This window comes from Lissotriton vulgaris, chromosome 6, assembly GCF_964263255.1.
Source record: "Lissotriton vulgaris chromosome 6, aLisVul1.2, whole genome shotgun sequence".
Lineage (NCBI taxonomy): Eukaryota > Metazoa > Chordata > Amphibia > Caudata > Salamandridae > Lissotriton > Lissotriton vulgaris.
In genome coordinates, this window is record NC_141694.1 from 967,132,563 (window position 1) to 967,155,460 (window position 22,898).

Sequence of the window (22,898 nt, forward strand, 5' to 3'; positions counted from 1 at the left end):
GTAGGGACTGCAGCTGTCAGTAGCATCCGCCGACTGCTCCCGTCTCGTGGTTTTTGCACAACAGACAGTCACAGTGGCAGCGGCACACAGCACTGAAGGCCCATGATGGCGGCCTTTATAATTTATTTGGGAACACTGTGTCCGTGTCCCCAAATAAATTATAAAGGCAGCCGCCATGTTATGTTATGTTATGTTAATATAGACTTATAGAGCTCATTATCACCCAGGGGTATCTAAGCGCTAGGGACATCAGTGCCACGTGGCCGCCGCCCCGAAAATAGTGCGCCAGGGGCGGACCGCCCCCCCCCCCCCCAAGCTACGCCAGTGCATAAGAGACTTTGTTCTCAAATCCTGTCTCAAAGTTTTACTGCCTTTGATCTGTCACATGTAGGCCAAATTCAGCCTGTAAATGTTGTGAAATTTCTAAACAAGTTGCCAACTTCGACTGCTCATCTAATTCTTGCTTCTACCATGAAGTGTACAGGGTGTGCAGAAGGCAGTATCCTTGCAGTTAACAAGTTCATTGGCTTCTGCTCCTGTAACCAACTTCCATTGCTGCTCCACCTGTTAATTCATCAAGTTGGCATCTTTGTACTCACCTGGCTGTAGCTCTGATTTGCACATTACACCATTAGGATTTCTTGCCCTTCAGTGATTACCTTCCTTTTAGTGTAAACACCCCCAGCACCCGATTGCTGTTCTAGCTAAGTGGTGATGCCTAGCTAACTTATACCTTACAGTCCCCTCCCAACAGTACTACGCATACCCTGGTGTTTAAACAGAGCCTCCAGTGCTTGTTCCTTTGTATGCTTTTTGGGTGCACCTTGTACACAGGGCGGACTGGGAACCACAACCGGCCCTGGCAAAGTGCTCGGCCGGCTCCCCCTCCCCACTCGAGGGCGTTGGAGGTGCCGCCGAGCTCTCTGCCGGTGCCGGTTTTCGGCCGATTTTGGTACAAGGACGATTTTGCAGCTAAGCTGCAAAAACGGCCCCGTAACAAAAACGGCCCCCAGGGACCCAAAACCGGCCCCCACCTGTGCGGCCCACCGGGGGATTGCCCGGTGCCCGCTACGGCCAGTCCGGCCCTGCTTGTACAGTGCACATGCTGACTGTTTACCAGTGTTTCCGCAGGTTGGTTCTCTGTTGTATTAACAAGCTTTCTGAATAACACCACCTTTTTACAGGTTAAGCACACTATGACTTTCTCAACTTTAGGAAACTGACCACTCTTAAAATGGTTGCAGTTATTTGCACTCTCGCCAAGACACCTTACATTTATGTGCAGTGGTCTTTTTTTTTTTTTTTTTTAATTTTTTTTATTATTATTATTTATTTATTTATTTTTTTCTTTTTTTTTCTTTTTTTTTTCTTTTTTTTTTGTGCAGTGGTCTAACACTTATTTAACATTACTACGGAGTCCATCTGTTGAATAAAAAACAAATGACAAAATGTTTTTATTGATGGACATATACATACAAATCTCTTCAGTCAATGTCATTGGAGCTTTAATTGTTCGACCTGCAAAACTGTGAGATGTCATCATCGATGCCCAGGATCTAAGTAAATGATGTAGAAACAACAGCAGATGCTGATGTTTCAGACCCAGACTCTCTTTCAACTATTAGATATGATGGATGATTAGTCATGTGCCTAACTTCCCAGGGCACTGGGCAGTCACCATGTGTCCCTCACTAGACACTGCTTGGAAAGGTTCTGCATCTAAAGGAGTATCAGGTTTGGGCCGTAGATAGGTATGATATGGCGCAAACACTATTGGAGAACATTGTGGCCTACACAGGTTCTCTGAAATCTATTAATAACAATGCATTGCACCATAGGGATGCCAGGGTGAGGCTTTTCAATAGATGTGGGCTTTCCTCCAGGCATGGCTGATAGCGGCTAACACTGTTTTCTGTTGAGAGCATGCGGTCAGGGTGAGCTGTATAAAGCAACCAAACTCCTTCATATGATCCAATCAGAGCTGTCTCCATGGGGACCCATTTCGGAGTGTCCAAAGAGGAGTGTAGGATGTAGTGAAAATGCACCTGTTGTGATGCCAACCAGTATTTGGAGGCATTGTGAAGCCTCATGCCACCCTTTTCAGTAGCTGCGTAGAGCTTGTCGAGCTTCAGCTGGAGTTTGTTTCTGCACCAAAAGAACATTTTCATCATCAGAAGGGAAGAGATATGACGTGGGATAATGAGAACCAGTTAGTAAAGTCTAGGTAGGATGTTAATTTTAAGCAGTTCGGTCCTATCCCAGAGGGACAAATGAGGTTGGAACAGCGTTTCAAATCAGCTTAAATTTTCTCATGTAAGGATTCAATGTTGTTCTTTGCGATGTTAGCCAGCCCTGGGAGTCTAGAATTCCAAGGTATTTAAAGGAAATAGGTGTCCTTTTGAACAGATGCCCGCTGAGTTCTGTGGGTGTCATGTGTGCATCAGTGGTAAGGCTTCCCATTTGTCCCAGTTCACTTTATAGCCAGACAGGGGGGACAAAAACTCTGTTAGCACATTCAAGGAGGACACTGGGTACTTAATAAGATGTCGTGGTTATAGAGTTGCCCTTCATGAATCGCTCCTGGTAACAGTATGCCATGTAAGTTAGGTGTCCAGATGGCTATTGCCAAGTTCTCAAGGAGAAGGATAAATAGCAGAAGGGAATGCGGGTATCCCTGCCCTGATCCTCTGGGTTTGTTGATGGACATGGAGTTGTAGCCATTGCAAGTCACTATCGCCAGTGGGAGTGTGTAGAACCTCTGTACCCAGGTCAAGCATATGAAATCTATACCGATGTGATGCAACACGTGAAACAATTAGTTCCAGTTTACTCTGCCAAATGCCTTTTTGGCATCAACAAAGACTTTTTTATCTTTTTCTTTGAGCAAAGTTCAGAAGATTTGTGATAAGGCTCAGACAGAGGATGACTCAGGTGAGACATTTTATTAGGAATTTGGCCAGTATTTTGGCATAGGCATTCAATAGCGAGATCGGCCTGTAGCTCACGCAATGCAGTGGGTCCTTGCCAGGCCTATGTATGACTGTGATTTCGCACTAATGGCTCCAGCATGTATTACAGACAAGGAATGGGTTTCAGTTAAGACTTTACAAAGCAAGGATGCCAGTCGCTTTTTATGCTTCTTATAGTATTCACCTGGGTAACCATCTAGGCCTATGGATTTGTCATATGGGAGATTGTTTTGCTCTTCCCTGATCTCCTCTGTAATGATAATCTCATGTGATTGCTGTTGTATCAGGGTGAGCCTAGGGAGTTCATGTTGCCTTAATAACAACTATATCTCAGCAGGGGAGTCTGCTACCTCAGAGGTGTATAGTGTCTTATAATAGGATTTAAACATTTCAAGAATGTCCAGGAGATGAGTATGTGGCGTGCAGACTGTGTGAAGAATGCCCGGGTTTGTGCAGGAGGCTTCTAGTTGGAGGGTATGCAAGGACAAAGGTCTACTGGCCTTCTCGCCCTTCTCATAATGGCACTGTTTAAGACAGGATGGGGGGGGCTTCCGATATGGAGGTGTATAGTACATTGAGGTTGTGTTTAGCCTGTAGTAAGGCTCTTGGTACATCGAAGTTGGGCAGGGAAGAGTATTGGGAGGTGAGTTGTTGGATCTCAAGCTCAAGCTTATGTTTATTCTGTGTGGCTGTAAGTTTCCTACAGGCCCTCTCTCAGGCCCACTTATAATCACCTTGATTGCTGCCAAAGAAGTACTCGGCTTGGCAATGGTCACATTGTTGTGATGCAAGAATGTCTGAAAGTGAGTGCGTATCCCTACCATGTCATCAGGGGTTTTGTAGTGAGATAGGTTCAGTCTCCACTGATTGGGGGTGGTCTTGGTACACCAAGGTTGCTCTACACCTAGATGGCATCATGGTCTTAAACCCCTGTCGTCTTGATGGTAGCAGATGATCCAAAATGCAGCAGCCAGACTTCTTCTTGAGATTCCCTCTAGGATTAGCGTGAGATCCCACTTACGCTCTCTGCACTGGCTTACCGTAGCTGAACGGGTCAAATTTAAATCTTTAGTTAAGGCCCATCACGCTCTTCATGGTCATGGTCCTATCTACCTGTAAAAACGCTTTTATTTTTATACTCCAGCGCGACACCTACCTTCCATGTCCCAGTACCTCGCCCATGTCCCCCGCTTTAAATGTCAGAGGCTTGGAGGCAGATCTCTTGCCCGGAAAGCTGCTGTTGCATGGAACGCTCTTCCTTTCGCCCTTTGGAACATTCAGTACCCGCTGATTTTCAAGAAGAACCTGAAAACACATCTCTCTGTTTAGTATCACACTTTTGCCCCTCATTGCCTCGCATCGGGACACTCTTGAGTATCTTTGTGCATTATAAGTCAAAATAAAATAACGTAACATAACAATATAGGGGTGCCACAGACTTTAATGCCAGCTCCCATTGGGCATCTGATCACGTGCCCTCAGATCCTAATTGCCCCATCCTACTCCGATGATGTCAAAATCTAGGAGACAACTGCTCTGTTTGGAGGCTGTGGCGCGATGGAGGGTAAAGAGGGATACACACCAGGATGCAACCTTGGAGGTTGTACTGAAAGAACTGGCATCACTCAACCTACTGCTCTGAGAAGTTGCGAATAACAAAGCAGATAGCCCGGATGCCAACGTAAAGGGCGTTAGCGTAGTCCAGCCGAGACAGAATAAGGGTGCAGATACCAGTTTCTTTTGCTGCCCTAGGCTAGAGAGGGAGAAGCTTCCTTAATGTTTTCAAAAGGGCAAAACAGGCCCCAGCAAGTTTCCTGATCTGAGTAGAAAAGGAAAGGTTCTCCTCAAACCTCACCCAGAGGTTCTTGGCGGACTTCCCTGTCGAAGTGGGAAGAGGGAACTCAGGCAGCCAAAGAGTATTATCGTTGCAGACTGCTCTTCAGAATCTCCCGGCATCAGGGTGGTAGTCACCAAGAAGACGGAAAAGACCCTTGAGTCTATCAATTCAAGACAGCTGGTTATGAAAAGTGGCAAGCATGTGCTGTGATACAAACAAACACTGATCTGCCAGGGGAAAGTCAAACTGGTTATCCTTGCCAACAACTGCCCTTCTCTGAGGAAGTCTGAGATTGAGTATTATGCCAGGTTGGCAAAGACTAGTGTGGGAACAACGAGGTGGGCACAGCTTGTGGAAAATACTACAGAGTATGCACATTAGCATCATTGATCCAGGTGATTCTGATACCATTGGAAGCATGCCAGAGCAGACTGGTGAGAAGTAAATCCTGTGCGACTTTCGTTCTGAAAAAAACTGGTTTCAGAGAGAGGAGTGCCCTCCGTCCCTGAGTCTGCAAAAGACAGCTTATGATCTGTCCTTAGTCACACCATTCAGTGTCATTGGAAATGCTCCCTCTAAGCCCCGAGGCCTGAAGTGTTGGGGACTCGTGGCCCATATGGCTAAATTGAGAGTGGGAAGTTGTCTGGCAAATGAGCTGTGTCTGTGGGTTATAACCACGGCCTGTACTGTTACAGAGGTGTCACAGTATCTTCTCGCCTGCTGTACGGCAGTAGGAAGCCGGCAGACCCAGATGCAGAGGGGCTCTGGTAGATGCTGAGGGGTTCCCACAGAACACTGGTGTCAAGAGGGGTGGTGAACTAAGGCCCACCATAGTAATCCCACTTTTGGATTGAATTAATGGCACTGTACTGTACCTGGGTGAATGTATGACATTGTTCTGCATTCTGTCCATCAACTGTTGTTTTTGCATTTGTTACCCCTAGTGGGATGGGTATGCTCAGACGTGAGTCCCAGGCTCTCCACACCACTGGAGTCAAGCTGTCCTGGCTGATGACGGCTGATAGCCAGAGACCGGTCCTTGGATGCTTGATTCCGGTCCAGGAAAGACATGGCTTGGCAGTTCGGGCTGGACTATTCCCATGAGGCACAGGGTCAAGGCTGATCTGTATATGGCCATGTCTGAACTGGGTGGTGTGGAGTGCAAAAAAACGATGGATTTAGGCCCAGATCTCTGTACTGGGGTGAATGTATGACATTGTTCTGCATTCTGTCCATCAACTGTTGTTTTTGCATTTGTCACCCCGAGTGGGATGGGTAAGCTCAGACGTGAGTCTCATGCTCTCCACACCACTGGAGTCAAGCTATCCTGGCTGATGACGGCTGACAGCCAGAAACCGGTCCTAGGATGTTTGATTCCGGTCCAGGAAAGACATGGCTTGGCAGTTCAGGCTTGACTGTTCCCATGAGGCACAGGGTCAAGGCTGATTTGCATATGGCCATGTCTGAACTGGGGTGGTGTGGAGTGCAAAAAAACGATGGATTTAGGCCCAGATCTCTGTACTGGGGGGAATGTATGACATTGCTCTGCATTTTGTCCATCAACTGTTGTTTTTGCATTTGAATTAATGACAGGCAGCGTGGAAGTAAGATTGAGTCACCTCGGATATACACCATGCAGGTTAATGGTTGGTTGTAGTGACTCAGTTACAGCCGTCCAGGTCCTTGGTGGGTGGTCCTAGAAGATGTTGTTGATCTTGTCTATAATTGCACCTTAGCGGTTGCTGACTTGAATAGGGCGCACCCATAATGGCTGTTCAGGGGAGGCCATGGTGCAGCAAGGCCTGTGCTGATGCCCCTCACGGTCCTGCCAGTGCTCGAGTACTGTATTACGCAAAGGGGGGCCAACATTACAGGATGTTGGCAAGGCCTCAACAGCACTTTGGAAGGTTCCCAGAGGTACACAGACACTGTGATGAGCAGGGAGGAGGAGTCTGCAGCATTTGGCCCCAGTTACGGTCTAGCGGTTTGTGGGGTGGCGAGATCGGTGGAGGAGGGTGGGCCAGTCCCTCTGGGCACTCAATTTGCAAGATTGTTGTACTTCATCAGGTCCAGGCCAGACCCCATCGATCAATCCTGCAGGAGACAGCTCCTGGGGGTGGCTCCAGTCATTGATGCTTTGGACTTCTGAGGCCACAGCATATGAAGAGTCGCCCTCTGACAGAAAATCAGAAGGCTGAGGTGCCACTTGGTATAGTCTGCCATCCTCCTCAGTATTGTCAGCTGAATTATTGTGCAGCAAGGGATACCACAATGGATGGATGTGGGCAGAGCCTCGCTGTCATGCTGAGGTAACATCTGTGGTAAGTTACAGACAGCTCGCTCTTTTAGGCCCCCCCCTTCTTTGCCGCCTCCCCTACGTTGCCTCCCCTGAAGGAATCGGGCTTTCTGATGAACACTAGATCTCTAGTGAAAAATAACATCGCCTTTCATGATTTTGTCACAGCAAGAAAGCCCACATGGGTGTTCCTTACCGAAACCTGGGCCACTGAGTCCTCGGACCTGACTTGGTAAAGGCTGTGCCGGATGGGTACTCTCTAGCTAGACTGGATAGAGTGGGGCGTAGAGGAGGCGGCCTTGGAATCCTCTATAAGACCTCCCACACCTGTCACACCATTCAACTCTCCAGGCCCTCCGACCTTTTTCAAGCCCTTCACTTTCTCATAAAATCTCCCGATGCCGCTCCTTTTGTGGGTATCCTGGTGTAGAGACCTCCCGGGCCCAGGACAGATTTTAGTCAGTCTCTTCTTAACATTCTAGAGCCCTATTTCGGATCTGCCAATTTGACAGTTCTGGGTGACTTAAATTTTCACTTAGATAACCCTGATTCTAAAGATTCCTTGGCCCTTCTGGACTCACTATCTGCATGTGATCTCGTGCAACTGGTCAAACATCCTACTCATCAGGCGGGTCATATATTGGACGCGGTTTTTTCTAATGACGATAGGCTCAAAATAGACAATCCCATCCCACTGGCTTGGTCTGACCACTTTGCTGTTCCTTTGGAGCTTCGGGTCGCCTTGATGCCTGCAAAGACTGGTGTCCCAAATCTAGGAGGAACCTCAAGAAAATCACGAGAGCGTCGTTGGCCCCACTGATGCAAAATCACGAAGCGGATCTTTTTGAGGATGTCAATCTAGCTGCTTCTGAATTGTCCAAAGCCATTAGTGCAGCAGTAGATGTGCTGGCTCCTCTTTCTTCTTGCTATTCTGCGAGAAAGAAACCCTCTGCACCCTGAGGCAGGTGTGCAGGAAGCAAGAAAGGCTTTGGCGGACGAGTTGGAACCTTAAGGAGAGGGATAAACACAAGAAACTCCTCAAGAAGTACAAGATGAAGATCATTAGAGTAAAGCAAGAGTACTTTGCTAACCTGACAATGGCTCTTTCCTCTCCTAGGGATCTTTTTAAAATAGTGGACTCGCTCTGCACGTTACAGATGCCGGACCCTGTAGTAAGTACCCAGGAATTCTGTGATAAAATCGCAGGATTCTTCCACTCGAGGATTGCGGACATCTATTCGAATCTTGACTCACAAAGATCCGTCACCCCTCCTCCGCCCGTCCCCTCTTTTCCGCTCTCGAAGGAGGTTTTCCCTACCACCTCTATGAGTTTGTCCGAGTTTCCGCCTCTATCTTATCAGGAGCTTGACCTGCTCTTAAATAAGACAAGGTCGGGGTCCCCATTGGACCCATGCCCCCTTAAAGTCCTGAAGGAGTGCAGAGACTCCTTACTGCCCCTATTGCTGGACATCATGAATAGGGCTATGAGAGAGGATACTTTTCCATCTCAATGGAAGAGTGCGGTGGTCAAGCCCCTCCTAAAGAAGCCTACACTAGAGCCCGAGGTGCTTAAGAATTATCGCCCCATTTCTTTGCTTCCAGCTCCGGCAAAGATGATGGAGACTCACCTCAATCAACACCTGGCGGCATTTCTTGACTCCTCGGGTCTCTTAGATCAATCTCAACACGGCTTCAGGAGGCACCATAGTACCGAGTCAGCCCTTACGGTCGTACTGAACAACATCCGCATGGAGGTAGACCAGGGACATACCACCGTCCTGGTCCTTTTGGACCTGACAGCCGCCTTCGATACCCTATCCCCTTCGGTTTTAACATCTCTCCTGAGGGAGATAGGGGTGGAAGGGGCGGCTCTGAGTCTGCTGGACTCCTTTCTGGACCAGAGGGAACAGAGGGTTAAGCTGGGAGAGTTCCTATCTCCATCCCTACCTGTGCAATGTGGGGTCCCACAGGGGTCGGCATTAAGTCCGACCCTGTTTAACATCTACGTGACCCCGCTTGACAGGCTGGTTAGATCTTTTGGGATGGAGGTAGTCTCTTATGCTGATGACACACAGATCTTGGTGTCCCTCTTCCATCTGGGTAACTCGTCACCGTTCAACTTCAGGAACTGCATGGAAGCAGTGTCCCAGTGGATGATCTACAATTCACTAAAGTTGAACGGTGAGAAGACTGAGATCTTGGTGTTTGGCCCAAACAATAACATCTGGTCACCTGAATGGTGGCCGCCCTTGTTGGGGACCTGTCCTACTCCTACGGAGTCGGCACGGAACTTGGGAGTATTGATTGAACCCGCCCTCTCCATGACTTTGCAGGTTAACAGAGCTGTTGCTACCTGCTGGGGTATCATTAAAATACTCCGAAAAATAAAACATTACATGTCTCCTCAGACGCGGAAACAAGTGGTGGTAGCACTTGTCGCTTCACGACTTGATTATTGTAACGCCTTGAACACCGGCATGAATAAGAGCCTGATACAGCGTCTTCAGACTGCCCAAAATGCTGCAGCCAAATTTGTTCTGGACGCTCCCAGATTAGCGTCAGCAACGGCAGCCAGGAAGGCCTTACACTGGCTTCCTATTGAATCGAGGATCATCTTTAAAATGCTCTGCCTGACCTACAGTGCACTCTCTGGTAAGGGTGCGGGGGGTGTCAAGAAACTGCTGCTACCCTATGTATCTGGCAGAGACTTACGCTCCTCCTCAAAGAACCTGCTGGTGGTACCTCGCTTCCGTAGGAGTAAATGGGGCGGTAGGGCTTTTTCTTGAATTGCCCCTAAGTTATGGAATACCCTTCCTTGTGAAATTAAATCTCAGTCTTCCGTTCTGCTTTTTCGGAAAGCACTGAAAACATGGCTGTTTGCAAGGGCATACCCGTAGTTACTGTTCAATTGTTCCTATGGTTTTGCTGTTAGGCGCCTTGATGCCTTCGGGCTTAGTTGCGGGATACAAGATTCTTTTCATTTCATGTCATTTCATTTCAGGAGTTCTTGGCCAGTTCAGAGCCGCTTGGCATCCATAAGCTGGCATAAGTTGACCTCCGGGCTGCAGAGAGTTGAAATGGGGGCCCTCCCTCCCGTCATCTTCCCTAGGTGCATATCTCTTTCTCCGTGTCATTTGTTTCACATCTTTCTGGATGTATCTTTTGAGACCACGGAGGAGGCAAGAAAATTAAGGGCAAGATGTAGGTCGCCCAATACTGGTCGGCAAAGGCCGAAATTACAGAATTCCGGCCGTCACCGACCGGTATTAGGCTACTGAGATGTAAGTGGCCTAAATTGCAAAATCAGTAATTTACCGACTTGGTATATTAAGGAATCGGTACATTACCGATTCATTAAATTACCGAATCAGCAAATTACTGAATTTGCAATGTAGGGAGCACTCAAAAGAGTGCTTTTCCCATTTTAGGGTTCGTTATTTACCACCAACTATAAGTTGGTGGTAAATAACGAATACCTTTGAAAATGCAAATCTGTGCATTTTCAACTGTGCCATGTGGCAGACATACATGCCCTTAAGGCATGTATGTTTGCCACATCTGCACACAAGCAAGATTCAGGGGTGCAACAGGGTGTCAAAGTGACACCCTGGCACCCTTGAATGTGTCCCCCATTTTACTGAATCGGTATTTACCTATTCGGTAATTGCCATTCATTCCTATGGGCCTCCAGGCCCATAGGAATGAATGGCAATTACCTAATCGGTAAATACTGATTCGGTAAATACCGAATCCTACTGATTCAGTAATGTGTACCAATTTATTTGCTACATAGCATTTACCGATTCTAAAATACAGAATCAGTAAAATTCGGTATTTTAGAATCAGTAAATGTACTTTACCGACATATGGCCCTTTATCTTTAATCAGTGAATTTAAGAATGCTGATGTAAAGGCACATATTGTACAGCAATCACAGCATGGAGGGCAGGATAGAGTGGACAGGGGCATGCACATGGATAATTGAGAGAAGGCGGGCAGGGACAACAAGCAAATCATGGATCGCTAGACTTGGACAACAGAGGGCAGAAAAGAAGGTAGGAGCAACACACACAGGGCTAGAGTGAGGGGGCAGGGGTATAAACGCAGACACTGCATGGCAGAGGAAGGGGTCAGGGCCAGGGATAATCAGGGATAACAAGCTAGCCGCAGTATTGTAGTGGCAGTGGCAGCACCTCTGATGATGCTCTACATGAAGGATAGGGTAGTGGTATGGACTCAGACAGAAGAGAGCTAGGAGGACGTGGGTAGGAGCAGAAAGCTAAGCAGGAAGGGCATTCTGGAGAGGTAGTGGCAGCACAAAAGACCACACAGGCCTGGAGGGAGGGGAGAGGAACAGCCTTGGACAGTGTAGGGCAGAAAGGAGGGGGCTGAGGCAGCAAGCTTTCGACGGATTGACCAGCAGACCACAAACGAGAGGCCTACATGGGCAGCAGATGCACCATGGACCATGGACCATGAAAGGCAGGAGGAAAGCAACAGAAGCCTGCACACATAGAACACTTAGAGTGAAGGGCAAAAATTAGGTAAACAGGGGCAGCAAGCTAGCCATGTAGAGCAGTACTGGCAGGGGCAGCAATCATACCAAAGCGAACCTGGCTTGAATGTGGTCAGCACAATGCATTATACAAGACAGGAAGGAGGGCAGGAGCACACACATAGAAAACTGAGGATAGGGGGTGAGGATAAGAGCTGGGGCAGCAAAGTGATGACAAAGGGCAGGCCCCCATCAGCAGTGGCAACACAAATTACTACAGAGAGTTCGGGAGCGGCCGGGAAATGCAAATGGGTCACAGCGTGCAGCCAGGAGATGGGAAGAGACCTCAAGCTGACCAGGAAGGAACGGAGGTGAGGGGTGGGTCGTCCAGATTGAGAATGAGGAGCAAGCAGAAGAGGAGCAAGGGCAAGAAACTGACCAAAGAGGGCAGGCTGTCAGTGGTTTGGCCACCCGCAGGATTGAGCCTGTGCCAAACCCCAATTGCAAGTGTCTGACGGCTGTGTACAGTGGAAGTGTTGACTGAATGTGGTAAAATAACATAGGAATGCTCTGAAAAAAAAAAAATTAAATAGACATTATTGTCAGGTATGGTATATGATCTTCCATAACATTTTTTAAAAATCCAGAAATTCGCCAGAAAAAATACAAAGGTCAAAGTATCATTATAGTTAGGTATTGTAATAAAATCTTAGCTTATGTTAAAAAAAAAAAACTAGAAGCTTACTGTAAAAAAATTGGAAATTTGGATTGTAGTAGGGTATGGAAACTGTTGAAGGGCAAGAGCAGAAGGAAGATGGCAGGTTAATTCTCACCGATGAGGATGTGTTCTCCCCAGCTCTCCAGACCACTGAGGTACATCACTGGCTTTCAGCCCTTGGCCGGTTCAGCAAAGCGCTGATGTCTCAAAGCTGAGAGTGATCTCTTTGCATCAGATGCATACTGCTGTGTACGTCTGGATGCTGCTGCTTCGCAGCCGGAGGCTCCAAGGTTTCTGGAGTATAGCTGGCTGGCCTCGTGGATTCGCAGCTCTGTCCCTTCAGCTTCGCATTACCAAACTCACCCCCTACATTATGGAGATGCAGCAAGTGAACCTGCTCCGCGGGGACAATAAGCCAGCGGAGCTGCTAAGGGCCGCACTCCTGAGACCCAGGAGGGAGAGTATGGTTAGATTCAGATGTGCTACTCTGACATTGACGTTACGCAGGCTATGACTCACTTGATGAGCTCTACTATTTAGAATTATCGCTGTTATATGCTTTTCTAGCTCCTAAAATTGTTTATTTTTTCTTTGCTCTTTCAAAAGTACATGTCTATTTCTGTCTTTGAATGTGGTCTAGAGGATGTAGGACTGCCCAGCATAACCTTTCAGGCTTATGACTCTGAATAAATGTATGAGCTGGAATGCCTCTGGCTTAAATTCAACAATTAGGCAGCAGTTGTGATGAAGCAAGGATTCGCACGTAAAGCAACATGTTTGTCTTACTAATTTTTTCCTTATTCTTTCCCCATTTGGGTGTCCGAGTGAAGCTTGCTTATGTGTTTCCTAATCATAATACGCTTGCATATAAAATGGCTGCTGCTACGCGGGAATTTCTACTGCGCATGCGTCTGTCATACCCACGTGACATGACGTACTCGCAGTTCTGGAGGGAATCATGTCGCATCTGCGCACTAGTGCTCTGTGTTCTCACATGCGAAAGGCTTGCACTGCTGCTTTTGCTATGCTGTTCGTTCTGCTTAATCCTAATGCCATAGATATTGTTAAAGTAATGGTTATAGTATATCGATTCATGGTATACAGTGTAATCATTTATTATTGTGCTCTAAATTGTTTCCTTTTACTTTTCATGTATCGTACTCTTTGGGCCTGTGAGGTGCTTACTACTCCATTATGGAAGTCTCTTTTGCGCATGTCTTCGTGGAGGGAAAGTGAACTTCGCAAAATTTGAAACCCAGCCAGATGGCAGCAACGGCCAAGATGCGCCTGGGAACCAGACCTGCGACCCAGCTAGAAGAAGCTGAACTGTACTGAAAATTGTTACAATTGTATTCGATGTTATATTCACCATTGTTAACCAAAGAGATATGTCATGAGAACCTGGAATTCAAGGGGCGTGTACGGAATCTGAATAAAAAACCTGAGAAAGTCTAAAATTTAGGTGGTGTGATGACCTGTCCTCCTCCTTTGTCCAATCAAAATTGGGGATCCTTACACTTGCAACATTGGGGGGTGATACACTAACCTGAAAAACAGTATAATTTGCGTAGGTTTAGCTAGAGAAATTGTACGACTTGTCCGAATAGCTGACCTGTTACTGACCCAACGCACTCAATAGGTGACTGAAATCAGAGAGCTGCGGAGCACTCTGTTGGGAGGTTCGAGAACCCAATCGGCGTTTTTTGGAAGTGAAAGTGCTGGCGAAGCACTTTGTTGATAAATTTATAACCCAGTCGGGGTTTTGGCAGATTCCTTGCAGAGAGGGAGTAGCGCAGGCGTTGCAACCGAAGCTGCGGGTGTATGTATGTATGTAAATGTATAAATGTATAGGCATTTATATAGCGCACTACTTACCCGGAGGGTCCCAAGGCGCTTCGACCGCTGCGAAACCCTTCCTGGCTTCCCTGAGAGATGGTCCCTTAATGGGTATCTCCAGGGTGAGACCAGGCATCCCCAGCGGTCTGGTGGGGCCGTTAGTGAAGATGAGGCAAGCTAATGCCCAGAGTTGCCGAGTGTGATCGCTGATCAGAGTGGGCACCGAGGCGAGAGAATTATCGAGTCCGCTGACCCTGGTCCAGAAACCTGCCGCGCCGGGAATCGAACCCTGGTCCCGGGCCGTCCTCTGCTCTCGGGTCTGCCGCCTCTAACCAGTGAGCCACAGTGTTGGTCTTAACCTTTGGTAAACCGGTCCTGATCCAAATCCTGGGGTTATCTTGTCCTGATTGTCCATGAGCTGCACCTGCTCGCTTACTGGCACTGAAGTCTTGGGGTTCCTCCTATCCTTTCCAACTGACCCGTGGCCAGGGTTGGTCTTCACTCTATCCTAGGTAAATATAAAGTCTGTGTGTGTGTCTGTAGATAAAATTTGCATTCCTTTTCTCCACATTCTGAAAATGCAAAGCTTGATTGCATATGTTCCTTTTCTTTCCCGTCCCTTGGTGAATGAGATAGTCTTGTAATACTGACTATTATCATGTTCCACTTTTCAACCCACCTTTAGTCAATGCTAAAATTTGTTTCTATATAGTATTTGATCCTTTTCTTACCCTCCCTTTAGGAAATAAGTCGAATCAATAGACTGTTCCAACTCTTACCTTCCCTATAGTTTAATTGTGCAGAAATTGAATTCTCAAAATTACGTAGTTGCATTTCTCCTTTTTCAAACTGTTAGAGTATTGCGAAAGACTTTGGGTTTAGTATGTTCCCTTTCTTTACCCTCCTTTAATCAAAGTTATGAAAGATTGTTATCTAAAATTAGCATGTTCCTTGTTTTCCCTTGCCCTTTACTTTAAGTCTCTAAATGCTTAGCATACTCTATCTTATTCATAGCTATACTCTGTTTCTGATTTTAGTAATTGATAGTCTTATAACTTTCAATTTCCTGCTCATGACATATGATGATGATGATGATGATGATTAGATAACATTTTGAACCTACCCTGACTCTGTGGTTATTGTAATTGCAAATGTTATAATATTTGAGTGCCTTACTTTGACTCAATTCCCTGATCCATTGTGTGAAGGTATCTAGTGTCAATGATTTGTAGGATACTGGTATAGGAATCAGTAATAAAAATCATAATATACTGATAGTAGAGCGTGAGTTACCCAAACAAAGGTTATATGATTTGGGAAATTATGGGCCCAGGTGAGTATCCACATAAATTCTAGTTGAGTGACCTGCATGCTCTATCAGTTGGTTAGGGACGAAATAGGGACTTCTAGACCCCATCTGCTAACTCTAAGAGAGACTCATTTGGCATATAAGGATCATCTACTGCGAGCTATAATATAATTATTTGTACATCGCAAACCGTTTCCATCTGGGGGTGGCTATTTTACCCCAAATAATTTCCAGTGCAAGGTTTTGAAAATTGCAGTGGACAAGGGGGAAATGGGCACTGGCACAGCTGGTGTTTCATTCCCAGAGGTTTGCAAGGTAGCAGGGGAGGACGCTCTACCATCGGAGTTTTATAAAGTATTTAAGAATATTATAGATAGTGAATTTTTAAAGGTGACTCAGTATATTCACGAGGGTGGGGGGGAGGTCCCAGACTCTTGGAATTTAACTGATATTATGGTATTTCTGAAGAAAGGGAAGCCTCCGAAGGACATGGGGTCCTATCGACCTATTTCCCTGATCAACTCTGATGCTAAGGGGTTGCTAAGATCTTAGCCTAGAGACTCGCCCCCTTCTCCCTATGGGAGTCTCCAAACAACAGCATTGGTTCATACCGGGAAGGGACACTACTAGTCACACCAATACAGCAATTATGGCATTCGATGTTGCAGCGAAATCTAATAGCAGAATAGGTATGATTGTATTAGATGCTGTGAAGGCGTGGCCTGGGAGTGTATGTGGGCTATGTTAGGTGCTTTGGGTTTCAGGGATAAATGAATTCATCTGAAATAATCTGTTTATTTTTTCTTTTGATGTATTTGTATAAAAAGGAATTTCACCTATGTTAATCAAATAAAAAAAACATGACCAAGCTGGTGTTTCATTCCCAGAGGTTTGTTATATGTGTAGTTTATGGGCCAAAAATGGCTTTTGTTGGGAGGCCTTTATTAGCTAGGTCAGAAATAGAAGTATGCCCCAGGATTGTATCTGGTCATAACCCACTTTTATTTACATTTTGTCTTATTAAGGCTTGAGCTAGTCGCTCTAAATTTTCAATTCCCTGTCATCCTGTGTCTAATGATGACTATTTAAGTCATATTTCTGGTTTACTAAGGTAATTTCTTATTACTAATACAGACATAGTGACACCTTCAGTCATCTGGGATACAACAAAGGGATTTATCCATGGTATGACATTGAAGCAAATCGTCAAACTAAACAGAGTCGCTTTGGAGGCTGCTCGTTTATTGCACCAAGAAATTCTCCAACTTGAAATTTTACACACAGAAGATTTTTCAAGATGGAGCGGATGAGCAGGTCACTTTCCTTTGACTAATTGAAAAACGATCTATGTCTGGGTGTGATTTAAAATGAACAGATAGCAACTAGTTATGTCAAGAAGAAAGCTCTGCAATACTCGGTCTCGGACTCGGTCGAGTCTTAACCAATCAAATTTCTGATCGGTATTCCAAATGTACAATCTAATCTGTTAAAGGCATGGATGGTATGGCCCACATGAACCCTGACTCTATTATGGAGAAGTTTCTCTCTGTTCTATCAGAAGTTATACCATCAAACTCACGGAATGAGTCAATCTGAGATTACAGCATATATTCAGTGGTGCAGGCTGCCCCACTTAGAGGAAAATCAGGCCCTGTGCTACAGGCTGGGTTCTCCATGGGCGAGGTGGAGGCTGCTCTGGCAGCTCGCCCTTCAGGCAAGTTGGCAGGGGAGGACGCTCTATCATTGGAGTTTTATAAAGTATTTAAGAATTAGCTAGTGAATTTTTAAAGGTGATCCAGCATATTCACAACGAGGGGGGGGGGGGGCGGAGGTCCCAGACACTTGGAATTTAAGTAATACTATGGTATTTCTGAAGAAAGGAAGCCTCCTAAGGACATAGGGTCCTATCGACCTATCTCCCTATGCGAGTCTCCAAACAACAGCATTGCATTGGTTCCTACCGGGAAGGGACACTACTAGCCACACCAATACAGTCATTGTGGCGTTCGATGTTGCTGCGAAATCTAATACCAGAATAGGTATGATTTTATTAGATACTGAGAAGGCGTGGCCTGGGAGTGTAAGTGAGCTACGTTAGGTGCTTTGGGTTTCAGGGATAAACTTATTCATCTGAAAATTAATCTGTTTATTTTTTCTTTTTGATATATTTGTATATGAAGGATTTTCACCTATATTAATAAAATAAAACAAAAAAATAGGACAGATGTGGTGGCATATTTCTCTCCTACTCACCTGTGGCAGCTCCTCTGCTAAGGTGGAGGAAAGTCGCCCCACTGCTTTTTGCAGTGTAAAAAAAAGGAAAAAAATTAAAAGATAACTTGACATAATTATAATCTAATCTATTCCTGCTGCAGCATCTTGTAGGGGTGGGCGGATCTGCTCTGCTCTCAGAGCTGTGTGGAGGCATGGTGGGCACTCTCTCGAGCCAGCCAAACAGTCATGCGTACTTTGCCTGATCTCCACCCAGGCTGCATTACAGCCTGGGAGGATAACATACCTATGCTACCATTCCCTGGCTGAGCTTCAAACTACGGCATTGCATGGCAGCGTTGTGATTGGCTATGGGGACCCTGGGAGTATGGGTGCTTCCTGCTTGCTCAGAAGAAGCCAAGAAGAGGACGGGAAAGAGGCAGCAACCGGCCGGCCGGCTGGTAAGTTAATTTCTTTTAACCCCCGCCCTCCCACCTCAGTGCTGCTTCCCAGGAGCAGCTGCCACTGCTTCTCACCATACTTATTACAAGCTTCCCCATAGGTGCCAATGCAGTGGTCATAGCTGTTCCTTTGTTAATGTTAATGTTAAAAAGTATTTATTGAGCGCACTGCCACCGGTTGGTTTCCTGGCGCTAGAGTAGACAGAGAACGAATCCTGAGGGCGAGAGGGGAAGGCGATCAGTGATACGCTTGTTTAAAAAGCCATGTTTTAAGGCTTTCCTAAAAGACATGAGACCCGGGCATGATCTGATCTCAAAGGGGAAGGTGTTCCAAAGGCGAAATGCAAGAACAGCAAATCTGCAGCCGCCAGAGCGTTTGCGTTTGAAGGCAGGTGTCTGGAGGAGGGCTTGGTGCGCAGAGCGCAGATTGCGGGAGGGGGTGTACCTGGTGAGGAGATTGTCTATGAATTTAGGTCTTTTGCAATGAAGAGATTTAAAGATCATGCAACCAGTTTTAAACGAGCAACGTTGGGCCAGGGGGAGCCAGGGGAGGTCCATAAGCAGAGGAGAGGCTGAGTGCCATCTGGGTTGCGCAGTGATCAGCCTGGCTGCATAATTCTGGACCATCTGGAGGCGCTTTAAGAGATAGAGGGGTAGGCCTAGGTATATGGAATTTGCCTAATCCAGGTGGGACAAAACCGTGGTAATCACCACCTGGGTCATGGCTGCAGGGGTGAAGAAGCGTCGCACCTTCCGGATTTTCCTGAGCTGGAAGAAACACTTGGAGACCACTTGACCCACTTGAGTTTTTAAGGAGAGGTCGCTGTTCAGGGTCACACCAAGTGTCTTTGCGGCAGGGGTAGGGGTAGGGGCTTTGCCCATATCGGATGGCCAGTAGTGAGGGCCCCAGAATTTGGCACTGTCCCCTATGTAAATGTAAATGTATAGGCATTTATATAGCGCAATACTTACCCGGAAGGTCCCAAGGCGCTTCGACCGCTGCGAAACCCTTCCTGTCTTCCCTGAGAGATGGTCCCTTAATGGGTATCTCCAGGGTGAGACCAGGCATCCCCCGCGGTCTGGTGGGGCCGTTAGTGAAGATGAGGCAAGCTAATGCCCAGAGTTGCCGAGTGTGATCGCTGATCAGAGTGGGCACCGAGGCGAGAGAACTATTGAGTCCGCTGACCCTGGTCCAGATACCTGCCGCGCCGGGAATCGAACCCTGGTCCCGGGCCGTCCTCTGCTCTCGGGTCTGCCGCCTCTAACCAGTGAGCCACACTACTTCACTATGAGCACCAGCTCGGTTTTTCCAGGGTTTAATTTTAAGTGATTTTGGTTCATCCAAGTTTGGATGAACCGCATGGTAGACTGGAAATGAGAAATGGAGAGAGTGGAGTTGTCGACCGTAAAGAGCAATTGCAGGTCGTCTGCATAATTAAATACAGACACCTGCATATCTCTTAAGGCCTAGATTAACGGGAGAATGTAGATGTTAAACAGGTGGGGTGACAATGATGAGCCCTGAGGAACTCCACAGGTAATGGACTGTTTAGGGCCAACCAGGGTGCCAAGACGGACCGACTGGGAACGATTCTCCAAAAAGGACTTCAGCCAGTCTGCCGCTAGGCCCCTGATGCCAGCCTGGTTGACACGGTCGATCAGTATGTCATGGTCGACCGTGTCAAAAGCGGCTGACAGATCTAGGAGCACCAGGGCCTGAGGGGAGTGTCTGTCAGCGCAGTCACGGAGCGAGTCAAGGACCGCAACTACCACTGCCTCTGTTGAGTGGGCAGGGCGAAAACCTGCCTGGTGGGAATCTAGACAGTTTGAGTTCTCCAAAAAGTTGGACAGATGTTTCGCGACATGGGCTTCTAAAACTTTAGCCAAACAAGGGAGCAAGGAAATTGGCGGGTAGTTTGCCATGCAGGAGGGGTCCGCCCCAGGTTTCTTCAGAAGTGGGATGACTGTTGCCTCCTTGAATGCACGGGGTACTAGGCCGGAAGTGAGAGAAGTGTTCAGTAAGGTATGGGCCGGCGTAGGGACGGAGGACAGACAATCTTTGAGAATGTAGGGGGGCATTTATCAGAGGGTGCCCCGGACTTAACTCTTGTCAATGACGCTAAGAATTGCTCAGAGGTCATGGTAGGAAACCTGTTTAGTGTAACCTCGATGGTGGGGGAAAGGTGAACAGAGGGGATAACGCTAGAGGAACTGGAAATGCTCGCTTTGATGTCCACAATTTTATCAATGAAATATGTATTGAGGGCATCGCAGAAGGTCTGGGTTGGAGCCACCTTAGGGCGTACGCTGTCTAATTCAGTCAGCTCATTTAAGATTGAGAAGGTATCCTTGGGTTTGTCGATTGAGTTTAGAATACGGGAGGAAAAATAGGCAGATTTAGCGACCAGAATGGCCTTCATGTATTCCTTCCTGGCCGTGATGAACTCAGATTTTAGGTCAGGGGAATAACAGCGGCGCCACTTTCGCTCAAGTTGGCACAGAGATCGTTTTTTTGCTTTTAGGTCTTGGGAGAACCAGCGCTGAGCGTCAGCTCGCCGGGCCAGTTTAATGTCTTTGAAGGGTGCGTGAATGTCGCTAGCATTTTGGAGCCAGCCCGCTAGGTTGGACTTGGCAGAATTAATATCAGAGTGTGGGGGAGGAATCGTATTGTTTAGTGTTTTTATGAATTCTGGTTTATCAAGTGTTTTCCATTTCCTTGCCCTGCAGCTAGTTAGCGCGGTGGGTGATTTGATCGCAGACCAAGTAAGTCCGAATTTGAGGAGAAAATGGTCTGACCAGAGGCAGGGAATGGTGAGTAGGAATGTGTTGAGTGGAAAGTTGGACCAGATGTGGTCTAGAATATGACCTTTATAATGGGTAGGGAATAGAACTTGTTGGGAGAGGTTCAGGTTTGTGAGGAGCTCAGTGAGCTCACAGGATTGGGGACCTTCCGAGGGGTCATTGAAGCAGTAATTAAAATCACCTGCCAAAAGGATCTGAGAGTGTTCCATGGCTAAGTTGGCGATTTGTTCACTAAACAAAAAAGGGAAGGATGGCATTGATTTAGGAGATCTGTACAGAAGTACGCATAACATAGTAGTGTTAGGGGTTTCGAACTTTAAGACAAGATTGTCAATGTCTGGTAAGTTGATAGAGGTAAGAGTGGTAGTTTTTAAGGAAGAGTGGATGATTGCTGCCACCCCCCCACCAGACCTGCCATCGGCACGATCTGCATGAATGATGTAATAGTTTGGGGGAAGTGCAGCTAAAATATCTGGGGCAGAGTCTGGAGTCAGCCAGGTCTCTGTTAATAAAAGGACATCAGGGTGCTCTGTAATCAGAAAAAGGAAGATATCCTGTTGATGTTTGACAAGAGAGTGGGTGTTTAAGTAGAAGAAGGTCAGGGAGTGAGGTTGGGGAGTAGGCTTGGGCCGATTGAGACGGGCATTGTACGGTGTGGAAAGCATTTCACCAGGGCATGTGCAGTCCACCAAGATCCCTAAATTGTTAGCTTTAGTGTGGGTGACTCTCGATATGTAACCATGTCCGTTGTTGTGGGATAAAAGGGCAGAACGAGAATAAGGGCAGGACCGGGCAGCATGCCTCGCCCCGGGACCCGGTTGGGCGCGGACGGGTGCAGACGGGCTTGCCTTCGGCGCGCCTTTGGCGCGCAAACGGCACGCCCGCTGCGCGACCGGAAGATGCACATTTTTATACAGGAAGGGAGATCACGGTGGGGGCGTGGCCTCTCGAAAAAGGGGCGTGGCCTGTGTCCGCGGCGGGAATGGCGGCACTGGGTTTTGCGGTTTGTTCTGCAGCAGCGCTTAAATCCGCTGTGCAAGTTTTCCAAAGCGTGTGAAGCCCTGAACAGGGTACAGGAAATGAGTGCAGGTAAGGTTAAAAACAGGTATTAGTGACACTCAAAATATTTTAAAAACTCGTGCTGACCTACTCCCGGCTGCCGCCTCAGGAGAATTAACTGTCTGTATGGCGCTTGTAATCAGCGTCCTTTAGTAGTGACGGCGGGGGGCGTGGCCTCTCAAAAAAAGGGGCGTGACCTGTGTCCGCGGCGGGAATGGCCTTTGCATAAGCATAGGGAGTGATGCTGATTGACCTTGGATGAAAGAGACTTTTATGATCCAGAAACAAAGTAGACAAACACTTGCTAAAAAACCAGACCATGGACTTAGGAACGCAACTGTTTGGTATGAAAACTAAATTTGTATTCTCTGAAAGTCTTAGACTCCTACCTGACAGATGGAGGATTCTGGATCACACATGTCTGCATGGCCATGACATTGGCACAGCACACATGTACCAAGAGCTGGACCAGGTCTTCTAATGGGGGATGCAGGTGGCACTCTATGAAAGCCAGGAGAACATGCCTGAAAAAAATGAAAATATTTAAGACAAGGCCAACACCACCAGTGAGAAATATTGCACCTACAGTTTGATGGAAGGTACCAACATTTATTCCAACTTTATCCTTGGGTACTTTGCGCATGTGATGCAACACATACAGCACATTTGCTACATCAACAAGAACCGCAATATGAACAAGAGATCAATTGAGGAATTCCTATTTTATGAATATATTCAGTGACAAACTTGTTTATATAATGTTGCGTTCCATAGCCAAAATGTAAAATAAAGCAGTCATACATGTTTTTCAAAGTTGTACGTACACCTTCCTGCACTTCTTGTGAGTTCACAAGTGATGTCAAAGAAAACCTCACAAAAGCATTCTCTAATGACAAATGATATCC

The 22,898-nt window shown here is 46.9% G+C and overlaps 1 protein-coding gene across 7 annotated transcripts in view; it reads right to left on the reverse strand.

Annotated features, from left to right (window-relative positions):
- The window catches only part of LAMA2 (laminin subunit alpha 2), a 3,858,378-nt gene that overhangs the window by 1,285,277 nt on the left and 2,550,203 nt on the right, over nt 1-22,898 (reverse strand). For all 7 annotated transcript variants that reach the window (XM_086927001.1, XM_086926997.1, XM_086927002.1 and 4 more), the window contains one exon: nt 22,383-22,517. In XM_086927001.1, the coding sequence (XP_086783127.1) occupies nt 22,383-22,517 (135 nt within the window). The remainder of the gene's footprint in view (nt 1-22,382; nt 22,518-22,898) is intronic.